The 21,308-nt window shown below is 41.4% G+C and overlaps 1 protein-coding gene across 1 annotated transcript; it reads right to left on the bottom strand.

The window, feature by feature from the left end:
• Nucleotides 1–1,312: 1,312 nt before the first annotated feature.
• LOC146630063 (E3 ubiquitin/ISG15 ligase TRIM25-like) lies at nt 1,313–19,442 on the bottom strand. Its single transcript, XM_085355571.1, has 9 exons — nt 18,797–19,442; nt 17,502–17,597; nt 12,243–12,323; nt 11,960–12,112; nt 9,969–10,128; nt 8,870–8,908; nt 5,071–5,145; nt 2,994–3,071; nt 1,313–1,851 (listed from the first exon to the last, which is right to left on the bottom strand). Exons 1-9 carry the CDS (start codon nt 19,394–19,396, stop codon nt 1,313–1,315), a joined length of 1,821 nt encoding a protein of 606 aa, XP_085211697.1. The 5' UTR covers nt 19,397–19,442.
• Between the last annotated feature and the right edge of the window lie 1,866 nt (nt 19,443–21,308).

Consider the following 21,308-nt stretch of genomic DNA (forward strand, 5'->3'; position numbering starts at 1 on the left):
TAGCTGGCATTATGTTGGACTTTGACACCTAGCAAGTAAACTCTGATACAATGGGATACTCTGAAACAAAGTGTTTATCACAGGGAAAGTGACAAACACTTTCCTAACATTAGCTGGCCTAATGTTAACTTGTAAATGGCAGTTGTTGTTTAGCTGGCTTGTTGGTAACAATAAGTAATTGTGACAATATCGTAAATTAGCATGATTATGCACATTAGAAGTTCTAATTTAGAACCCTAACTTCAGTTCAGGAGATGAGGTTAAGGTAAGAAGGAACAGGATAAGCTAGAAATGAGTGAGGAGAGGTAAAGAAAAAGACAAAATGATAAAAATGTACATGTTCAAATGTTAAATAGTCAGATATAGTTTGAAGGAACTGTAAAATACAAAGTTGTAAGGTGTATTATGTATTTGGCCGGTCTATAGTCATGTACATGAAACACAATTAGGTGGAACGGTGATGTCCAACTCAGCTACTGTACTGTAGATGGTGGGCAACATGGTGCCTTCCACAAACCCACGCATCCTCCTATGTATTTTTAATGGATTCATTTAAAGTTTATAAGAATGCATCAATTTGTTGGGTGGCATAATTACTGACTGATCTATGTATATTTTTGAGTACACTATTTTTCTAATAAATAACATTAAAAACCCACTTACTGTACCTTTAAATAAGCACAGACCTCCCTGAAAATACTGGCTTTGAAAGCATGTGTTGCCCCCAAACTTGCATGTATCAGCCAACAATAATGGTGCTTTCACAGATGTGGAAATCACCCATGATAATGGCTTATTATGGACCAGAAATTCTTTCCCATTTCTGAGAAACTGTTTTCTTGTTTAAATATTTGCTCAAACAGTCTTTCACAATGTGATGAACCCCTGGTCTATGGCCTGTTACCAGTTAGTTAATTAGCTGTGGGAACCAAGTGATTTTCAGCACTACACAACTTTTGCAGTCTTTTAAAGCTAGCATAAAATCCAACTTGAGGGTATATTTTCAATTTGCTGAAAGCATCAGTTTATATATATGTATATGTGTATATTTATTAACCTGTGTGTATCTGGTTTAAATGATGACACATGGGCTTTTATGTAATAAAGTACACTGTAAAAAACATGCATGCTGTTAAAAAAATTATGCAATTCTGCCACTCAACCCGGCAGTTATCAAAGAGAATATTACAGTCAAAGAGAATTACACAGAAAAGTGCCATTTCCTCACCACTCACTCATATCGATTGGCAGAGCGAACAGCCCTTTCCTCCAGAAGATAAATGAGACGTCCTGGAAAAACATGGGGGCATAGTTAGCTTCCCTCATGAGGGCAGATGACAAGAGTTGAGTCCAGATCCAAACGGAAGGCGGGGTATAGCGGCTGAGAGAACGAATAATGGAAAGTGTGCAGGAGCACCATGGAGTCCGAGATGCTGTAAAAGGACAAAGCTCCTTTCTGGCGCTCCAGAAACACGCCGATCCTGGGGGAGGGCGGTGCAGCGACCGTGGTCTTGCGGTTATCGTGCCATGCAGCATATCCAGCATGACTACACCTCAGCCGCCAAGAGTGCTCGTTGCGCCCAAGCAGGCAGGGCTTCCCGCCACCTTTGCGCCCGATCCCACGGTAGGTGACGCCTATGTCAATCCACCCACCTCCTCTCCACTCAACCTCCCAGTAGCTGGCACCACCAAACTGGCCCTCCCTGCACAGGACTTGCGCCACTGAGTCAAAGCGCTGTGGATGAGGCTGGTAGGGCTGTGGCTCCTCGCCACAATGAGCACCCTGGGGCCCCTCCAGGAGAACCAAGGTAGGATGAGCTGTCTCGGGGTCAAAGGTCAGATGGCACGAAACTAGAGCAAGGAAACAGAAAGAAAAAAAAACTAACAGTTAAACACCAAAAAGGCTCTGAATGAAACAGTTGGATTGCAAATGACATTTAGCAATGTCATTTGCAATCCAGGATTTATGACTAAATCCTTAGTCATAAATCACTAAGGATTTATGACTGAAATGTTACAACTCGTCAGGTGGCCATAACACTACAGAACACTTTTCTGTTAAGCAGAGGAGTGGGTGTTTGAGGGTAACTGATGCATAAAACTTTAAATTCTGAAACGTGAAGACAATTTAAACGTTCTATAGAAGTCTGGAAGTAAAGGTGTCTCAGGTCTGACCTTTGTAAACAACTTCCTGATGAGCAATTCATTTCAGTTTCATCTTAAAAATTTTGGGCATTCTGTTTATTAGAAAGGGAGATATTTTCATTAGCTAACAACCTGTGATTGACAAGTCCCTAGCCAATGAGAACAGTTTCACTGTAAGATCCATTGCTTGCTGATCAAATGTGTTTTCAAAACTCCAAGATGGTCATGATGCCATACCAACCAGCTGCATTCTAATTCTCCCCACTCTCCATTTGATTTTCCTCCTCTTATAAAGTCAGAATAAAGTTGGCATCAGGAGAAAACTTGCTATTATCCTCCTAATTTAGCAGAGAACTGAACCAGCTGTTGTCTACTCTGTCAGGTTGTAGAGGTTTTCCCACTGACGTTTAAGCCTTGCAGTATTTCAGTTGACTTTTTGGCACAGTGGACACAAACGACACACAGACACTGACCAAATGAATTATTAAACCCTGACAAGGTGCTGGTAATGCTGTCATTGTGTCAGCAGGCTCAGTCGTGTTGGAACATGGTGCTGATCTTAATGATAGACCAGGAAGTCATAAATACAGTATGATGTCCATCCATCATTAATGAGCATCTAGACTGAGGTTTCAGATTTCCCAGCAGGATTCTTATTATCTGGTCAAGTAGGAGGACGCAGAACAAGCAAAGACTGAGGGAAAAGAGGTGACAAAGCAGAGAAAGATGGGTAATGACAATTAGGGTGCTTGCTCTCAATGGTTGTACCAGGGACTAAAAAAGGCACTAAAAAAGGAAAAAAGCATGCTTCTGAGTCACACTTAAGGGAAAAAAGATGATATACTTACACCTGAGGAAAGCTGCCCTCATCCTCTGATCAGGCGCCTGCAGAGACAGAGACGACAGCGGGAACGACACTGGTGCTGCTTGAACGAGACAAAAAAACAGAAAAGTGCCTGCTGAACAAAACTGTATCAATAAAACATTTTTTATCTTCTTTTGCTTAAGCTGTAGAGGGATGATGAGCAAAATGTTGAATGAATTTTGAATAGCACGTTGGGAACACCACAAAAGTTTTCAAGTTAACAAATGGAAACATTTCTTTGTATTTTAAACCAGCTTAAACAGAAATAGGAAACATGTTTACATGCAGTTTAGTAACTTAGAGGCAGCGTTTTCATGCTGTTGGCCCTTTATCATGATGGCTGACCGTCGCTGTCCAAGGTTCAGCAGTACCAAGAGTGGGTGGCTTGGTTGGAAGGTAGTTATTGAACACATAACTTAACCTTTACTGGCATTTATTAAATTTGTAACGTGTTAATAATGAACACACCATGATTAGGTTGACTCTGGGACTCGCATTTTTGATTTCTGAACAAACAGAATCAGACTGTAACCATGTTAGAGGTTCTGTAAGGCGGTACAATCTAAGAATTTAATGAAAATCGAATTAAGCGTTGCAGGACGGTCTGCACTGCTAAACTCTATACACTACCTTGTACTTATTTAAACTTATGTAATGTTGTGCACTTTAAAAGCCCCTTTAAAAGTACCTTTCTAGTTTTATTGATTCCAAAAGCACAACACATTCACACAGCACTTATTGTACCCTTCAAGCAGGGTTCAAACAGCGCAATCCAACCTATCACCATGCCACCTCGTAGCATGGTGGTGGAATGGTAAGTCATTAAAATCCCCACTGTGATACATTTTCTTTTGTTATGAATCTCATGCAGACCTTCTCTGTAATGCAGTGACACTGGAGATAAGACTTGTAATGTCGCTTTTCTTGAATCATGATCTGGTTACTTGTCGGTAACTTACTGTTGTTGTCATGAGAGTAAGCCTCTTATCACACGTCAGTTCACAGGTACCTGGGCTATAATTGTATTTCTCTGATGCACTGAGTAAAACAAGACAAGTCCCTTGATATTCAAGAGGAGGCAACAGAAATCTCCCAAACTGGGGAGCGCACACCAAAGCAGTGAATTTCAGTTCAGTATTATTCATATAGCACCAATTCACAGCAACAGTCTCCTCCCCACAGTATTACAGAGAGAACCCCCCAATTAAGGCGATCCCCTATGAGGAAACGCTTGGCAACAATGGGAAAGAAAAACTCACTTTTAACAGAAAGAGACGTCCAACAGAACCAGGATCCGGGAGAGGCAGGATCTCATGTCATTTGGATATATCATATTTATTATATTAAATTATAGTCATGTGAAAAGAAACATTTCATATGACACTATGCAGCCTGGTGAAAAACTAAGTGCATGCTTATTGTTTCTATAGGGATGGTGAGTAGCAGCCAGGCGCTGCTAATCAAATCACTTGATTTGCTGATCATCAGCAAATGTGAGCAGATTTTAAAGGCATAGTTAGCATGTTAAAAGTTTATGACAGCACAATTAGAAAAAGTACTGAACAAGACTTTTTATTTGAAAAGGTTTTTGAGAGAAAACCTCTTTTCTCTGAAAAACATGGCAGCACAGTAAAGCTGCATTTGAACAAACTACAAGACTTGTGGATAGATGAGACCACACAGTTTGGCCAAAATGCACAGCACCACATTTGGAGGAAAAAAGTCAGAGCATATGAGTACAAACACCCCACACTAACTGCCAGGCATGGGGGTGGAGGTGTGATGATTTGGGCTCATTTTGCAGCCACTGGACCCGAGCACCTCGCAGTCTCCACTTTATACCAAAGTAAACTGAAGTGATGTTCAGCAGCTTCAAAATAAAAGAATCAGGATGTTTTGATGGCCAAGTCGACCTGACTGAAATGCTGTGTAATGAACTGAAGCAACATTGTAAAGAAGAGTGAGCCAAAATTCCTCCAGAAAAATGTGAGAGACTGTTTTTGTACACGAAGTAAGTATTACTACATTACATTATATTACATTATCTTTTTGCCACTTACCCCTGGTTGCATGTTGCCCTGTAGACAGTTGCACTTGCTGAGGTTTGGAGTTCACCGCACTGTGAATTCGACCACCTCCCCAATACAACAGATATGAATGGTATGAATGATATTTGGTTTGAAATAATGTCACAACAAACAACATGCCACTCAGTCAAATTCACAAATTTGGAGAGTTTCCATTAAAAGAAAGAAAGAAAGAAAGAAAGAAAGAAAGAAAGATCCCCTCTGAGCACATACAGGGAGTGCAGAATTATTAGGCAAGTTGTATTTTTGAGGAATAATTTTATTATTGAACAACAACCATGTTCTCAATGAACCCAAAAAATTCATTAATATCAAAGCTGAATGTTTTTGGAAGTAGTTTTTAGTTTTAGCTATTTTAGGGGGATATCTGTGTGTGCAGGTGACTATTACTGTGCATAATAATTAGGCAACTTAACAAAAAACAAATATATACCCATTTCAATTATTTATTTTTACCAGTGAAACCAATATAACATCTCCACATTCACAAATATACATTTCTGACATTCAAAAACAAAACAAAAACAAATCAGCGACCAATATAGCCACCTTTCTTTGCAAGGACACTCAAAAGCCTGCCATCCATGGATTCTGTCAGTGTTTTGATCTGTTCACCATCAACATTGCGTGCAGCAGCAACCACAGCCTCCCAGACACTGTTCAGAGAGGTGTACTCTTTTCCCTCCTTGTAAATCTCACATTTGATGATGGACCACAGGTTCTCAATGGGGTTCAGATCAGGTGAACAAGGTGGCCATGTCATTAGTTTTTCTTCTTTTATACCCTTTCTTGCCAGCCACGCTGTGGAGTACTTGGACGCGTGTGATGGAGCATTGTCCTGCATGAAAATCATGTTTTTCTTGAAGGATGCAGACTTCTTCCTGCACCACTGCTTGAAGAAGGTGTCTTCCAGAAACTGGCAGTAGGACTGGGAGTTGAGCTTGACTCCATCCTCAACCCGAAAAGGCCCCACAAGCTCATCTTTGATGATACCAGCCCAAACCAGTACTCCACCTCCACCTTGCTGGCATCTGAGTCGGACTGGAGCTCTCTGCCCTTTACCAATCCAGTCACGGGCCCATCCATCTGACCCATCAAGACTCACTCTCATTTCATCAGTCCATAAAACCTTAGAAAAATCAGTCTTGAGATATTTCTTGGCCCAGTCTTGACGTTTCAGCTTGTGTGTCTTGTTCAGTGGTGGTCGTCTTTCAGCCTTTCTTACCTTGGCCATGTCTCTGAGTATTGCACACCTTGTGCTTTTGGGCACTCCAGTGATGTTGCAGCTCTGAAATATGGCCAAACTGGTGGCAAGTGGCATCTTGGCAGCTGCACGCTTGACTTTTCTCAGTTCATGGGCAGTTATTTTGCGCCTTGGTTTTTCCACACGCTTCTTGCGACCCTGTTGACTATTTTGAATGAAACGCTTGATTGTTCGATGATCACGCTTCAGAAGCTTTGCAATTTTCAGACTGCTGCATCCCTCTGCAAGATATCTCACTATTTTTGACTTTTCTGAGCCTGTCAAGTCCTTCTTTTGACCCATTTTGCCAAAGGAAAGGACAAAGGAGCTTGGAAAGAAAAGCGTCTGGACTTCTTTAAGTTGCTTGAAGACGTTTCACCTCTCATCCGAGAAGCTTCTTCAGTTCTAAGGTCAAATGGTGGAGAGTCCCAGATATAAACCCAGTGGGAGTGACCCCCCACAGAGGGACAAAAGGACCCCCTGATGATCCTCTAATCGCCTGAGCCAAGGTGTGAAACTGGGCGTGGGTCCCAATCAGCCAGAGTTTCGGGTGTGTTCATTGTGAAACCTGGCCCCACCTTATCATGTGAATTCCTGAGGTCAGATGGCCCAGGATGTGAGTGGGCGTTAAGGCGTCTGGGAAGGGATCTCAAAACTGGATTATAGATGGCAGAGAGTTGGTGTCGTAAACCCCCGCCTCTGTTCAAAGATGGTCGCTCACAGTGGACATAGATGGCTTCTTTCACTCCTCTTTCGAACCATCTGTCCTCTCTGTCCAAAATGTGAACATTGGCATCCTCGAAAGAGTGTCCTTTATCCTTAAGATGCAGATGGACTGCTGAGTCTTGTCCTGTGGAGGTGGCTCTTCTGTGTTGTGCCATGCGCTTGTGAAGTGGCTGTTTGGTCTCTCCAATGTAGAGGTCTGAGCATTCCTCGCTGCACTGTACAGCATACACCACATTGTTAAGTCTGTGTTTTGGCGTTTTGTCTTTCGGGTGAACCAGTTTCTGTCTGAGCGTGTTGCTGGGTCTGAAATACACTGGGATGTCATGCTTGGAGAAAACTCTCCTGAGTTTCTCTGATACACCGGCTACATAGGGGATGACAATGTTGTTGTGTCTGTCCTTCTTATCCTCCCTCGCTGTCCTAAGAAGGACAGACGCAACAACATTGTCATCCCCATTGTCAAGCTCCTTTGACTACGATGACCTGGATGACTGAGAACCTTCACAGACAAAGGAAAGGACGTTGCCTAATAATTATGCACACCTGATATAGGGTGTTGATGTCATTAGACCACACCCCTTCTCATTACAGAGATGCACATCACCTAATATGCTTAATTGGTAGTAGGCTTTCGAGCCTATACAGCTTGGAGTAAGACAACATGCATGAAGAGGATGATTGTTTTTTTTGTACTTTTTATATTTTACATTTATATTTATTATTGAAACTTGCACCAAGGGAGTGGCACTCCAATTTCGTTGTACTCTGTACAATGACAATAAAGGCTATTCTATTCTATTCTATTCTATTCTATGTGGACAAAATACTCATTTGCCAAATAATTCTGCACTCCCTGTAAAACCCCCACAAAAAAACAATTTAACCTCCTAGGACCTGGCGTCCACATATGTTGACTACCCATTTTGGGTTGTCTAGACCAAAATACCAAATTTTGCTGCAGAAGGGCCTGATATCCACTGACAAGGACGTTACACTGCCACTGTTCTATCGAAATTTAATGTGAATGTCCTCATATGTGAATCTCATTTTTCTCAGAAACAAAAATAAGGTAAAAAAAAAAAAAAAAAAAAATCACGTAATTCTTTGTTTTTACATTCATCAGGTCCTAATCAGCCCAAATAGCAAAGAGAAATTAAAAATGCTGCCATGGAAGAGTTTGGGTCTTAGGAGGTTAAAAAAGCTCTTAGGAAAAAAATATAAAAAATGAATTAATAACAAATCTGCAGTTATGCCGGCAACTTTTTGAGGCTGCAGTTACAGCAGTGCTTTGAGAAAAATGCTATCAGCAACATGGTAACATGCAGTGTCCACTATCTCAGCGTGCTAACATGCTTATAAAAAAGTGAAAGGATGGGACGATAAAATGTCCGAAGTTTGTCCATAAACAGCTGCAACGTATTTAACACACTGAATTTTAATGTAATGGTTTTGCTGCAAGAAAACTGTTTCACACTTTTTACAGCAATGAAATATTTTCTATAATATGGAGACTACTGCAGAAAGTGCTCACACTGATGGATCCACACTACAATCCCTTAATCACATCATGTCTTAATTAGCTCCACTATCTTTGTGCTAACCCCCTAATATAATGTGGACGGTGCTGCTTCAAATGACACCAAAATGAACAGATTAGAATAGAGAGGAGCTCATCCTGGTCCTCTTCAGCATCAATGATTAACAATTCCACTCGGTGTTAAAGGTCATAGAAAACCTGGTAAAAACGGGTCACCCTGAGCTTTGACTGTGCATGTTTGTGTGTGTCGTGTTTGTTGTGCTTACTTTTTACATGCTCTCCACCAGATTTGTAGTTATCATTAACTGGAAGAGAAATAATAACAAAAATAATAATAATAATACAGTGCACATACAGCTCATATATGTATATGAATCCATAAATGGACTTGTGATATGATCCGAATATAGACCATGGGAAGGGATGGGAATCGAGAACCGGTTCTCTACAAAAACCGGTTCCCAGTAGGCCAGTTCCTTGGAATCTTCCTGCCTATCGATTCCTCTTGCACTCTTGCTACGACCAGCTGATTTCAGTTCGTGTGTCTTTGGCGTGGATATGGACATTACATTACAACTTTGGCTCTTAGCAAGCGCCTGCAAAGACAGAATGCCAACGCTAAGCTAACCAAGAGCCCAGATTGACGTTAAAGCTGAGTAAATGCTGACCAAGTCCAGCACTGTGCTAAAATGAGCCATCATTTGCTGTGAAGTCAGCCGCTGGTGAACTTCAACAGGTAACAAACTGATGAGCAGTCAGGCTGCAGCCCCTGTTTCTACCTGTCCACATTTCTAAAGTAGAACTCCTGTGTCGACCGCTCTAAAGTCTCTTTGTGTTGGTTTTCATCTTTGATTTGTGCTGTCAGCTCTGTGTTGACACCAAAATACTAAGAGTCACGTGTGTGCTCATCAGGACAGGGATCTGTGTTGGTGTGTGGGGCTGTAGGTTTATATTGTTGACAGTGTTTCAGGTCATTTTACAAAGTAACATGAAAGGAACGTAATGAGTAGTATAACAAATGTCTTTCTCCTGGGTGTAATTAAGTAACGTGCGTTGTTACTTTTTAGAAAATTGCTCTGTGTAATATCTGCAATAACTTTTTTTATTTACTTTTTTGAGTAATGACGCCAACACTGATCACAACAAAGAGGAGAAATACCTCCAACATGCACAAACATTTGACCACTCGGCATGCTATTAATTCCCATGAATGTAATGGTAATGTGATATTCTCATTGAGAGCCATTGAGAATTGATAAGTCATATTGATAATGAATTGCTAAATTCTTATCAATTCCCATCCCTAACTGTGAGTCGGTGTTAGCATCTTTGAAGCTCATCCTGAGTCCAGGTGGTGCTACCTACCTGCGGGGGTGATCTTGTCGACCTCCTCCCTGCAGACCTCCTCTATGTGGCTACGGAGGTGGCCCAGTGCTCTCCTGGCACCACTGAAGGCCTCCGTGGGCAGGCTGAGGGTGCCGGAGTGCCGACCAGTGGCGAAAGGCATGCAGAGCAGCTGGGTGGCCTGAGCCAATGAGAAAAGAGTGGAAACTATACTCCAGGCGCTGCAGATTTGGCCCGCCTTCCCCCCCACCCTCCACCCTCAATTCCTCGTACAATTAAATTTGAAAATAACACTTAGGCAGTTGCCGTCTTTTTCCACTAGCCACTGCTGACTCATTCTCTCCTTTCATCCGTTCTTTCTGCTCATAACTCGTTCACACACTGACTGGATCTTTCTAAGTACCCACTCAGGTGAGTTCTTATGTCCTCCAGGATGCATTAACAGTAATGGGTGAGTATCCAATACAAGAGCTGCTAACGATTTGATTTTTCTGAGTGAGAACAATCGAGAGTAAAAGTGGGCGATGTGCAGGCGTCCTTTAAAGCACATCAGCAACCAATTCTGTTGTAATTGATGAGCCAATAACAGATAATCAATCAGCAGCCGTTTGGATAATTGATGATTTTCTGGAAACAATTGAGAACATCTGATAGCCCCAGTGTCTCAAATGTGAGAATGAAGTCTTTTCTTTCTTTTACTCTGAAGTTAGTTCAATATTTTATCAGTTTGTTCTCACCCGTCATGGAATTACAAAGTTCTACAACTTCACCAATAAACCGAACACTTGCACCTGCACGTTCATGATGCACATGGGATTGTGTCCAGTGACCTACAACGTCTGTTTCAGTTTGCTGTGAAGGACAGGTGATAAGCAAGGACTGTATTGGAGTTGCCAAAAACATGCATACAAGCATGTGAGGGCCTAACAAACTACTGAGTACTACTTTGAGTTGCTGCAATTAAATTTTATCAAAATGGACTAACCTACCTCATTATTTGTTCATTTTGATTTTTGATGTGTCTTTTCATTTCCTTTAAATGATGTGGCATCTTCTAATTCCTAACACATTATTGAATCCACATCAGTAAGAATATCCATCATGAGTTGCTTGCTTCACTGAAATCTGATTTTTTTTTTTTTTAATTTTGGGAGCAGTGTATGCATCTTATATTAGGCCTTGGTGCAGCTACCCAAATTCGTTTCTGTCTTGTCTGTTTAAGCTCCTTTCCCTGTGTGGCCACCTTCTTTTTAAGCTTTCTTCTTTTTGATTGGTTGAGACTCAGAAACAGAAGGTTTGGTAGGTAATGGGAGGGGCTTCTGTGCTCATAACCAGAGCTGTGTGCCTTAGATCAGCAGTCCCCAACCTTTTTTGCGCCACGGACCGGTTTATGCCCGACAATATTTTCACGGACCGGTCTTTAAGGTGTCGCGGATAAATACAACAAAATAAAACTAGTACCAGTACAGAAAAAAAGAAGATTTATTCATAACACACGTGAAAAGACCCAGGAAAACTGAGTTAATGAAAAAACGATAACAAAATAACGCTGAAAACCGATAAAAACCCTGAAAACCAGACATTTCACACCTGAGCCTCAACTCTCGCGGCCCGGTACCAAACGACTCATGGACCGGTACCGGTCCGAGGCCCGGGGGTTGGGGACCGCTGCCTTAGATGACTATGTTTGATCTCAGTGACATCATAGAGGACCACAAGTAAAGGAAAATATTTCGGGAACTGAACGTTTAGAGCAGTCTGAAATCTTTTTGCCTCACAAAGATCACATGTATTTATGTGTCCCTCATGATTGTCAAGTTTAGCCATGTTTAATGTCAGCATATGGCAGAAAATAAGGAAACATATAACAGGTCTCCTTTAAGTAAGTATATAAGTAAGTGATATTAAAGAATGACTTTTAAGCCGACCTAGTGTCTTTCCATGAACAAACTTATATAATAATGTAACAAACTTCCTTCCCTTTGTAACCAGCAAACTGCATTCATCCTCACCTGTAAGAAATGAGCATTATCCTCAGACTGCAGCAGCTGGCTGATCTCCTCGTCTCGCCTCCTCAGCTCCTCCAGGTCCTTCTCCATCAGCTCTATGTCACTTTCAGCTCTCGCCACGATTGCGCGCTCTTTCGCTTCCAGCCTCGCTCGGGCCTACAGCACACAAGCAGAAGATTTAATTCCCTTACAAAACTGTGAACGTTTCACATTATTCTCCTCAGAGCTGCTACTGTTGCAAATACTGGCAATATTAGAACTTATGCTTCTAGCTCCTGCTACTCACCTCCGCCTTGGTTTTCTCCAGGCATAGTGCCATATCAGCAAACAGAGCCTCACCATCCTCCAGAACAGCAGACGCCGACACCTAAAAGACGCACATTAGAGTAGAACAGAGCATGTATTTAAAGATGGCATAAAGCAGAGAATGCAATCTTCTGGAAAACTCTTTGATGGCATCCTCAACAGCCTTATGATATATTAACAGACATATCTTCATGACATACTTCAAAAAGAAACCCATGTCATTTCGAATGGCCTCACTCTCTACATTAGGAGTGAGAAAAATTCTTATTTCACAGTGTTTAAGACATGCTTATTGTAGTTTCATCCAGGCATACAAACTTTCTTACAATGAACACAATTATATGGGTAATTAACAAGCAGAAAACTTTGGTGACGAAAAATTACGCCAAAAAAACAAATGAGGCTTCGTCCAAGAGTGGATCCACTGAGACTCCCATGTTAAAATATCCACCTTTAGCAGTGACACTGACAGGTCTATGGCCTAGTGCAAACACTTTATTTAACATCTATATCAATTTCACCTTTACTATAACTGTATGGTAAGTGAATTTTTGTGTTACTCACTTGTTTGGAATTTTTTAGGGCGTACTAAGGCGAGGTAGCTTTGACTGATGGCACGCCCAGAAGAAGCTAGCAGCCATCAGTTAGGCGTCACCTTTGGTAATTTGAAAATAGACCTCGTCTATTTTAGTGTTGGTGTCTCCCTGAGTGCTTGGGCATGGTGAGTAAAATTAGTGTTTTATTAGTCTGTTATTTGGCATCAATTAGCATTTATTTGTGACTGTGCATGAAATATGCACGATTTACGGATGCAGTGTGCTAGCATTACTTAGTTCACCCATTATAGTAACTTTTATATCTAATGTTGAGGCTTCATAATGTGGAAATCACAAACCAACAGGTTTGTTATGGACATAAGGTTGCCATCATTGCCCAGCTGTGGTTAGGTCCATCTTTTATACACAGTCTGTAGTATGTAGCCACATATTACACTCGCAGAGCATTGTGGCACTGCACATCAACCCATAAACCACCAACAGTGAAGCCTGGTGGTAGGAACATCATGGTGCGGGGCTGTTTTTCAACATAAGACACTGGCAGACTTCATATAACTGAAGGAAGGATAAATGGAGCAATGTACAGAGACAAGAATCTGCTGCCATCAACCAGGATGCTGAAGATGAAATGATGGTGGACGTTTAAGATCAGAAGACAGCTTGTGTGGAAGAATGGACCAAAATCACATCGGAGCAGTGCAGTTTTTCTGTACCGGAGGTATCTTGAAGGTGTCATTAGCAACAAAGACTTTTTTAGCAAGTATAAAATACATTTCAGCTAGCATGTTCAATTCTTATTCCCTGTGTCATATCACTTTATTACACAGTACTCAATTTATGGACTCTTTTTTTCTTTATATATGGTGAAAATGTTATCCCAATATATTCACTGCAAAAAATGTTGACCAATTCAGCAATTTAAAGAGAATATTACACTTTATATTTGTTAAATTACAAAACTACATTGTGGATATGTGGGAAGTTCAGATTTCAACCTTTTGGGACAGAACGGAAAATTTTCCCATTTAGTTCTTTGTAGGTTTTATGAGTAAAAATACACTAAATATAAACATTTAACATCCTGCACGTTTAAGTAGATCCATTACCATTTAAATTATTATTTTTAAAAATTAAAATTAAAATTAAAAATATTTTTTAATTTGCTAATATAACAGGCAAACTAACCAGAATCACACGATTACAATTTCAACCTCCAGAGCAACAAGCCAAGATGGCAGGGTATCTGTCTGAGGTTACTGTGAGCGGATAGAGTGACTTCCCAAGAGTGGATGGAAGGAGACGATGCTCGGGGGAGGGAGGAGAAATAGCTTTCCTGGAAGTCTGAAAGGGTGTTAGAGAAACTAGAATACAAATTGGCACTGTACTTGGAACTAACACGATCCCCAGAGGGCAGGATGTTGGTGTGCAGGGGAAAAATTTGCGTGAGTCTTGCCTACATTGCATAATAACAATAACAACATGATGACCTGAGAGAAAATCAAAAACAATTAAAATAACATTTGACTAATTTAAAAGCGAGCGTATGCATGTATTTTTTTTTTTTTACAGCTGTAAATAACTTAACGTTAAAACAAAAGAGTTGGTCAGTCACAGTGAACTCAAAATATACAACTGATATATACAGTGGGGCAAAAAAGTATTTAGTCAGCCACCGATTGTGCAAGTTCCCCCACTTAAAATGATGACAGAGGTCAGTAATTTGCACCAGAGGTACACTTCAACTGTGAGAGACAGAATGTGAAAAAAAAATCCATGAATTCACATGGTAGGATTTGTAAAGAATTTATTCGTAAATTAGGCTGGAAAATAAGTATTTGGACACCTCAAACATGGAAAATCTCTGGCTCTCACAGACCTGTAACGTCTTCTGTAAGACGCTTTTCTGTCCCCCACTCGTTACCTGTATGAATGGCACCTGTTTGAACTTATCATCTGTATAAAAGACACCTGTCCACAGCCTCAAACAGTCAGACTCCAAACTCCGCCATGGCCAAGACCAAAGAGCTTTCGAAGGACACCAGGAAAAGTATTGTAGACCTGCACCAGACTGGGAAGAGTGAATCTACAATAGGCAAGCAGCTTGGTGTGAAAAAATCAACTGTGGGAGCAATCATCAGAAAATGGAAGACATACAAGACCACTGATAATCTCCCACGATCTGGGGCTCCACGCAAGATCTCATCCCGTGGGGTCAAAATTATCATGAGAACGGTGAGCAAAGATCCCAGAACCACACGGGGGGACCTGGTGAATGACCTGCAGAGAGCTGGGACCAAAGTAACAAAGGTCACCATCAGTAACACACTACAACGGCAGGGAATCAAATCCCGCAGTGCCAGACGTGTTCCGCTGCTGAAGCCAGTGCATGTCCAGGCCCGTCTGAAGTTTGCCAGAGAGCACATGGATGATACAGCAGAGGATTGGGAGAATGTTATGTGGTCAGATGAAACCAAAGTAGAACTTTTTGGTATAAACTCAACTCGTCGTGTTTGGAGGACGAAGAATACTGAGTTGCATCCCAAGAACACCATACCTACTGTGAAGCATGGGGGTGGAAACATCATGCTATGGGGCTGTTTTTCTGCCAAGGGGACAGGACGACTGATCTGTGTTAAGGACAGAATGAATGGGGCCATGTATCGTGAGATTTTGAGCCAAAACCTCCTTCCATCAGTGAGAACTTTGAAGATGAAACGAGGCTGGGTCTTCCAACATGACAATGATCCAAAACACACCGCCCGGGCAACAAAGGAGTGGCTCCGTAAGAAGCATTTGAAAGTCCTGGAGTGGCCTAGCCAGTCTCCAGACCTCAACCCCATAGAAAATCTGTGGCGGGAGTTGAAAGTGCGTGTTGCTCGGCGACAGCCCCAAAACATCACTGCTCTCGAGAAGATCTGCATGGAGGAATGGGCCAAAATACCAGCTACTGTGTGTGCAAACCTGGTAAAGACCTATAGTAAACGTTTGACCTCTGTTATTGCCAACAAAGGTTATGTTACAAAGTATTGAGTTGTATTTTTGTTATTGACCAAATACTTATTTTCCACCCTGATTTACGAATAAATTCTTTACAAATCCTACCATGTGGATTCATGGATTTTTTTTTTCACATTCTGTCTCTCACAGTTGAAGTGTACCTCTGGTGCAAATTACTGACCTCTGTCATCATTTTAGGTGGGGGAACTTGCACAATCGGTGGCTGACTAAATACTTTTTTGCCCCACTGTACATATATATATATATATATATCCTGTTTCTTTAAAAACAGGACACATTAAAAATACTGAATGTCAAACAAGTAGCTGGAATTGAAAAAAAAAGACATTAAATTATTATTAGTAATTTCAAAACCCACATAATTCTCAGTTAAAGCAGACTCAGTGTCATTATAGAACATATGAATCATTAGTTTACAGGATTTTGTAAAAACAAACAAACAAAAATTGTGGATTTTTATACAAAAGTCTGAACAGAAAGAAGTAAAGGAGAGCACCAAGTTATTTCACAGTGTCTGTTTCAGCATCTTTCCAATGGTTTCCTGTCTCCCTTTGAATTGATTGACTCTTAATGGCTTTCCAACTTTCTCTCTCTACACTCATTTCAAGGTCAGTTTCATGAAATATTACAGTGTTAAAAACACAAAGAGGACTGAGCAGGTTTCCATCTCACACTACGCTCTGCAACACGGTGGTGTGAAAAAAATGAGTCGAGCCAATGAAAACTGTAGCATTTTTGGGATGATTCACATCATGGATGTGCAGCCAACAGAGCAGCAGCTTTTCAAAACTATGCCATGGAGAACTAGAGCAGTTCTGAAGGTAAAAGTGGGTCCAGCCTGTTACAGGCAAGGTGTCCTTAATAAAGTGTCCAGTGAGTGTAAGTTGCATAGATTTCAAACAGATGTCAGCATTAATTTTATATTCGACTGGTTGCTCCAGCAAATTCAGCCCAGGAGCTGATGTGCCAGTGGAAGTCACACTTGCTGTGAAGCATGGTGATGGAAATGTCATGCTTTGGAGTTCATTGCCATGTCAACGGATGGAGAGCTAGAAAACTATCGGCATCATATCAAACTGCTTGAAGAAAGCTTGAAGGCATGTCTGAAATTTGAAATTGAGACTATAGTGGAACTTTCAACAATGGTAATGGTCCTAGGCATGTTAGATCATCCAAAGGTGGGAACAGGAGAGCTGAAGCCCACTAAAATGAAGACATTTATCACAGAAGAGTGGTCAAAAGTTTCAGCAAGCCCGTGTTAGAGGCTGATGGATTAGTTTGTTTCTGTTAATTAGTGCGATACACCACAAGTACTAGACATCTATGGACATTAGGTTACATCTGGTCGGCCAGTCATTAACTTTAAAAAGACGTCCTGTTACAATTACATTTACTACTTGAAAAGTCATCTTTTAAGGATATTAATAGCCCAATTACCATGATACATACATTTACCTATACCCAATGAGCAGTTTTCTACTGATCTGTGACACAGGTGTGTCTATGAGTTTGTCCTTTCTGTAAGAGAAGCTGAGGTATTGGGTGACAACAGCTAACATTTTCCAGGTAAGTTCCTGGTGTACCAGTTAATTTCCCAGTACCAAGAACTACCCACAGGCCACAGAATCATCAGGACATACTGGGTGTGTTTGTGTTTTTGTCACCTTGAGAGACTCCAAGTTTTGTTGAAACTCCTGCAGCTCTCTCTCTCTGGTCCGTATCCTCCCCTGGACCATCCTCTGAGACTCCTGGAGCTGGAGCTGACAGACAAACAGAGAAACAGATGGAGGCGGACAGACAAACAATTAGAGAATAAGACATCCATTCAGATATTTGGCATGAGCATTTTTACTGCATTCGGGGGAATTACTGTCCATGTGGTGAAAGCTCGTAAAATATCTCATATATAACACAGCTGTTATACAAGTGCCTTATCTTTTAAAAGACTGATAACTGTTCATAAGCAACATCATTAATAAGTGCTAAACTGAGAGGTAATTACTAACTAATTATTAGTTGGCTTGCAAACCACCATTGAAAATTATCTGGATGGTTACTGTAAATTGCAGCTTTGGAAATTGCTACTAAAATACTCCACAGTACACCCACAAACATCATATGGATGGCTATGATAAAGGTGAAACTGATATTAATAATGGTTGTTTTCAGTGCGGTTGGGTTGGGTTTGGGAACCAACAAACTATACTGTTAGGATTTTCCTAAACCTAACAAATCAAATTATTTGCAGACATAATGAAAGGACATGTATGCTCATTATGCTCAGGTTTAACTTTAAATTATGGATGCATTGATGCAGCTTATTTTAAAATGCAAAAAAAGAAGAAGAAGATTTTATTGTAGTTGCTATCCACAAAGTTGGAAAGCATTAAGAGAAGCTGTGAGCACCGTCTGCAAGCAAAGGTCTAACTTAATGATTAAATCTGAAGCCAGGACAAATAGTGCAGCTATTATTTCTGATGGTGTTTGGCACAGAACAGAGTGTGTTTTATCTTCTCTGTCCAGGTACTGAGACATAATTTTGCATGATTTAACTTCTGTGGCATCACCTCAGCCAACTGCTGCTGTAAGGCGTCCTTACAGTGCAATAGTTATAAATCTAAATCTATTTAGTTAATCGATTTCACTCTTGTTTGGACTCTTCCTACATACTAAAGTCGTACTTAGCAGCTTATTATCTGCAGTAAATTTTGTGGGGATTCTGTAAGTTCAGTTCAACACTACTAAGTTTATTTTTAAGAAAAGAGAAGAAGAAAGTATTTCCTGTTTGTTTGATGAACAATGTTTTTCTTTTTAGAAGTGAACAGAAATTTTATGTGGCTCTTTCCCACTGAGGGTCCCCCCCCACACACACACAAACTTTTCGGGGTATCCTGACTTAATGTGAGAGTCTTAACTCTGTGCTGTATTATACGATACTCAGAGTTTCTCTCAGCAGTACCTGTCTCCTAGCTCTCTGCGCTTCCACACTGGGCGCTTCCTCCTGGTCGGCCTGGCACAGCAGGCAGTACCCGCTCCACTCCACCGCAGCCCCTGCCTCGGAGCCGCTCCCCTCGGGCTCCAGCCCCAGGCGGTGCTGAGCGCACAGCTTCTCCGCCACACATTCTACCGCTGGCACCAACTTGTGGCGTCGCAAAGTACCGACCTCACGGTGCGGCAGGACGTGAAGCTTGCAGAAAGACGCCAGGCACACCAGGCACGACTTGTCCGCCCTCAGTTTACTCTCCGCCGTGCAGAAGTCGCAGGGAACTTCCCCGACTCCCCCCAGGTAGACCTCCAGCGCTGTGTCAATCTCATTCAGCTTGAGTTTGCCGAGAACCTCGGCGAGCACAGTGTTCCTCCGCAGCACCGGCCGAGGGCTGAACGTGTCCCGGCACTGAGGGCAGCTGAACTGACCCGAGTCCACCCGGTCCCAGTAGCTGTTGATGCATGCCATGCAGTAGGTGTGTCCACAGGGGATAGACACCGGGTCCTTCAAGATGTCCAGGCAGATGGGACACCTGAACTGGCTCTCCGTCACCGAGATATTCGCCTGAGCCATCTCAGCGGTCGGCTCCGTCCACTTCCCCGGATCGGCTCTGAGCTGCCCGATCACTCCGTTCCTGATATTAACACAAGCATTTCCTGACTTCCACGTTATTGTGAAGAGGCGTGGTAAGCAGACAGGAATAGCCTTCCGCAATGTCATACCTCCCATTAGTTTAAGCGCCACCCTCGTGCCCTGATTATTGTCTTACAGGCATGTATGCATTAAGGTGGACAGGAAACTCTACAGCTAACTTACACCAAGGAGCCCTACTCTAAAAAACTATCACAGATTTAACACCGTCTGTGAAGCTGTTTTAAGAAATAAGTGTGTTCAAAGTATATTTAGCACCATCTTGCTCCAGTACAGAACATGACTTCACTGTGCCGGTTGGTTGGTTTCTGCTGAAAGACTTAAATTGGTCTATGTTAACTCAGTGGAAAATACTCAGGATCTACTTTTACTGTTTGTTTCTTTAGCAGTAGGCCTATACTGGCTGCACTGAAATGGGAAAAATGCACCTGTTAGCCGTAATACTTCAGTTTGTCAACATTTTATAAATGAGGACAGTGTGGAGGAGAACCCGTTTGAGTCAGGGGAAGCTATGGTTCAAGAAAGTCCTCTACAAACCCTAACATTAGGGCTAACAGCTGGATTTTCCTATTACTGTGCAGCTATCCAGCACTTAAAACAACAACAACATAAAACTAAAACAAAATGTACATGCTTAGACTTCCTTTTTGTTTTAGTTTCCTTCTTTTACACTGAGTTATCATTTGTTTCAGTAGTTTGCTAACATAAACTTATACAAGTCTATCAGCAGCAACCATGATGGTCTGTTCTGTGCTGGCACTGCTAACATGCTCTAAAAACCTTAAACACTTATTTTTGAAACCCAACTTCACAGTTAAATCTATGACAGTTTTTTGGAGTAGGGCTGTATGGTGTAAATTAGTATTAATACATGGAGTTTTTTATTGTCACTCAAAATCACACAGATGCAGAATAGCAAACTTTTACTGGGTAAAGTGCCATTTATCAAAGGATGCCAGAAACCTTTGAAATAAAATCAATGTCTTTACGTCACTTCCACAGTAGCAATAGACATTCGCTTTAAATATGGCCCCTATCAATACTGTTCTTGGGCTGTAATTAACCTAAACTGATGATTGTGATTCAGGATGACCTTCTTTTATGTTAAGGATCAGTTTGACCCATTCCAGTTTTTGTGTTGACCAAAGTACTGGTCATCCTTTCTTTTTCGTTTCTTGTTCTTTCAAATTGTACCTACGTCGGCTTTTCCTGGAAGAACTGGGCAAAAGTCTTGTCACTTCCAAGATTCAGAGGCGAGTCAGACTAGCTCGATCCCCAGTAGCTGCAGCTGTCATTGAAAAAGTCAAGTCTGCACCCTCTAACCAATCTGCGATGGATCCTGTGTGGTGGTAAGACTACACACCTTTGCCGCTGGGTTCACAAGTTCGATTCCCACCCGGTCCTGGCTAGACCCCCATGCTTAATACCAACTCCTGGAATGGCGAGGCTATGTCTGCGGCTCGGACACAAGAGTTTTGCTACATGTTGTACTCTGTATAATTGTGTATGTGACAAATAAAGGTTGTTTGTTGTTAGATACAGGTGTGGGCCACTTCTGATCTATGTAAGATTTGCCAGTGGTGTATTAATCAAGCTGTGTAAAGCCCAAAGTATCACAGACTAAGCAAAATGTGTTTGCCAACTTGGTTTGGTTTTTTTAAGCTTACCTTTGTAAACTCTAAAGTTAATAAATGTTACTCATTTCTAATTTTTCTGAAATATTATATATAAACAGTATAAACCTCTAAAATTTTAACATCTGTTAAAATATTTTTTAACTTGTAAAAAAGGTTATTTTTCTGTGAGGCCTTTTAAAAAGAGAAGCTTTAACTAA

The sequence above is a fragment of the Diplotaxodon limnothrissa genome, linkage group LG6, assembly GCF_057381915.1.
Source record: "Diplotaxodon limnothrissa isolate DT_005_m linkage group LG6, D_limnothrissa_male_GT1.1, whole genome shotgun sequence".
Lineage (NCBI taxonomy): Eukaryota > Metazoa > Chordata > Actinopteri > Cichliformes > Cichlidae > Diplotaxodon > Diplotaxodon limnothrissa.

Bases quoted from the DNA above. Each gene is read 5' to 3' on its own strand.
- LOC146630063 (XM_085355571.1), bottom strand. From the start codon at position 19,396: ATGGCTCAGGCGAATATCTCGGTGACGGAGAGCCAGTTCAGGTGTCCC. The intron at 17,598-18,796 runs GTACTGCTGAGA...TTTGTCTGTCAG, and splicing joins CGCAGAGAGCTAGGAGACAG to CTCCAGCTCCAGGAGTCTCA. The intron at 10,129-11,959 runs GTGAGGATGAAT...TCATTGGCTCAG, and splicing joins ATAATGCTCATTTCTTACAG to GCCACCCAGCTGCTCTGCAT.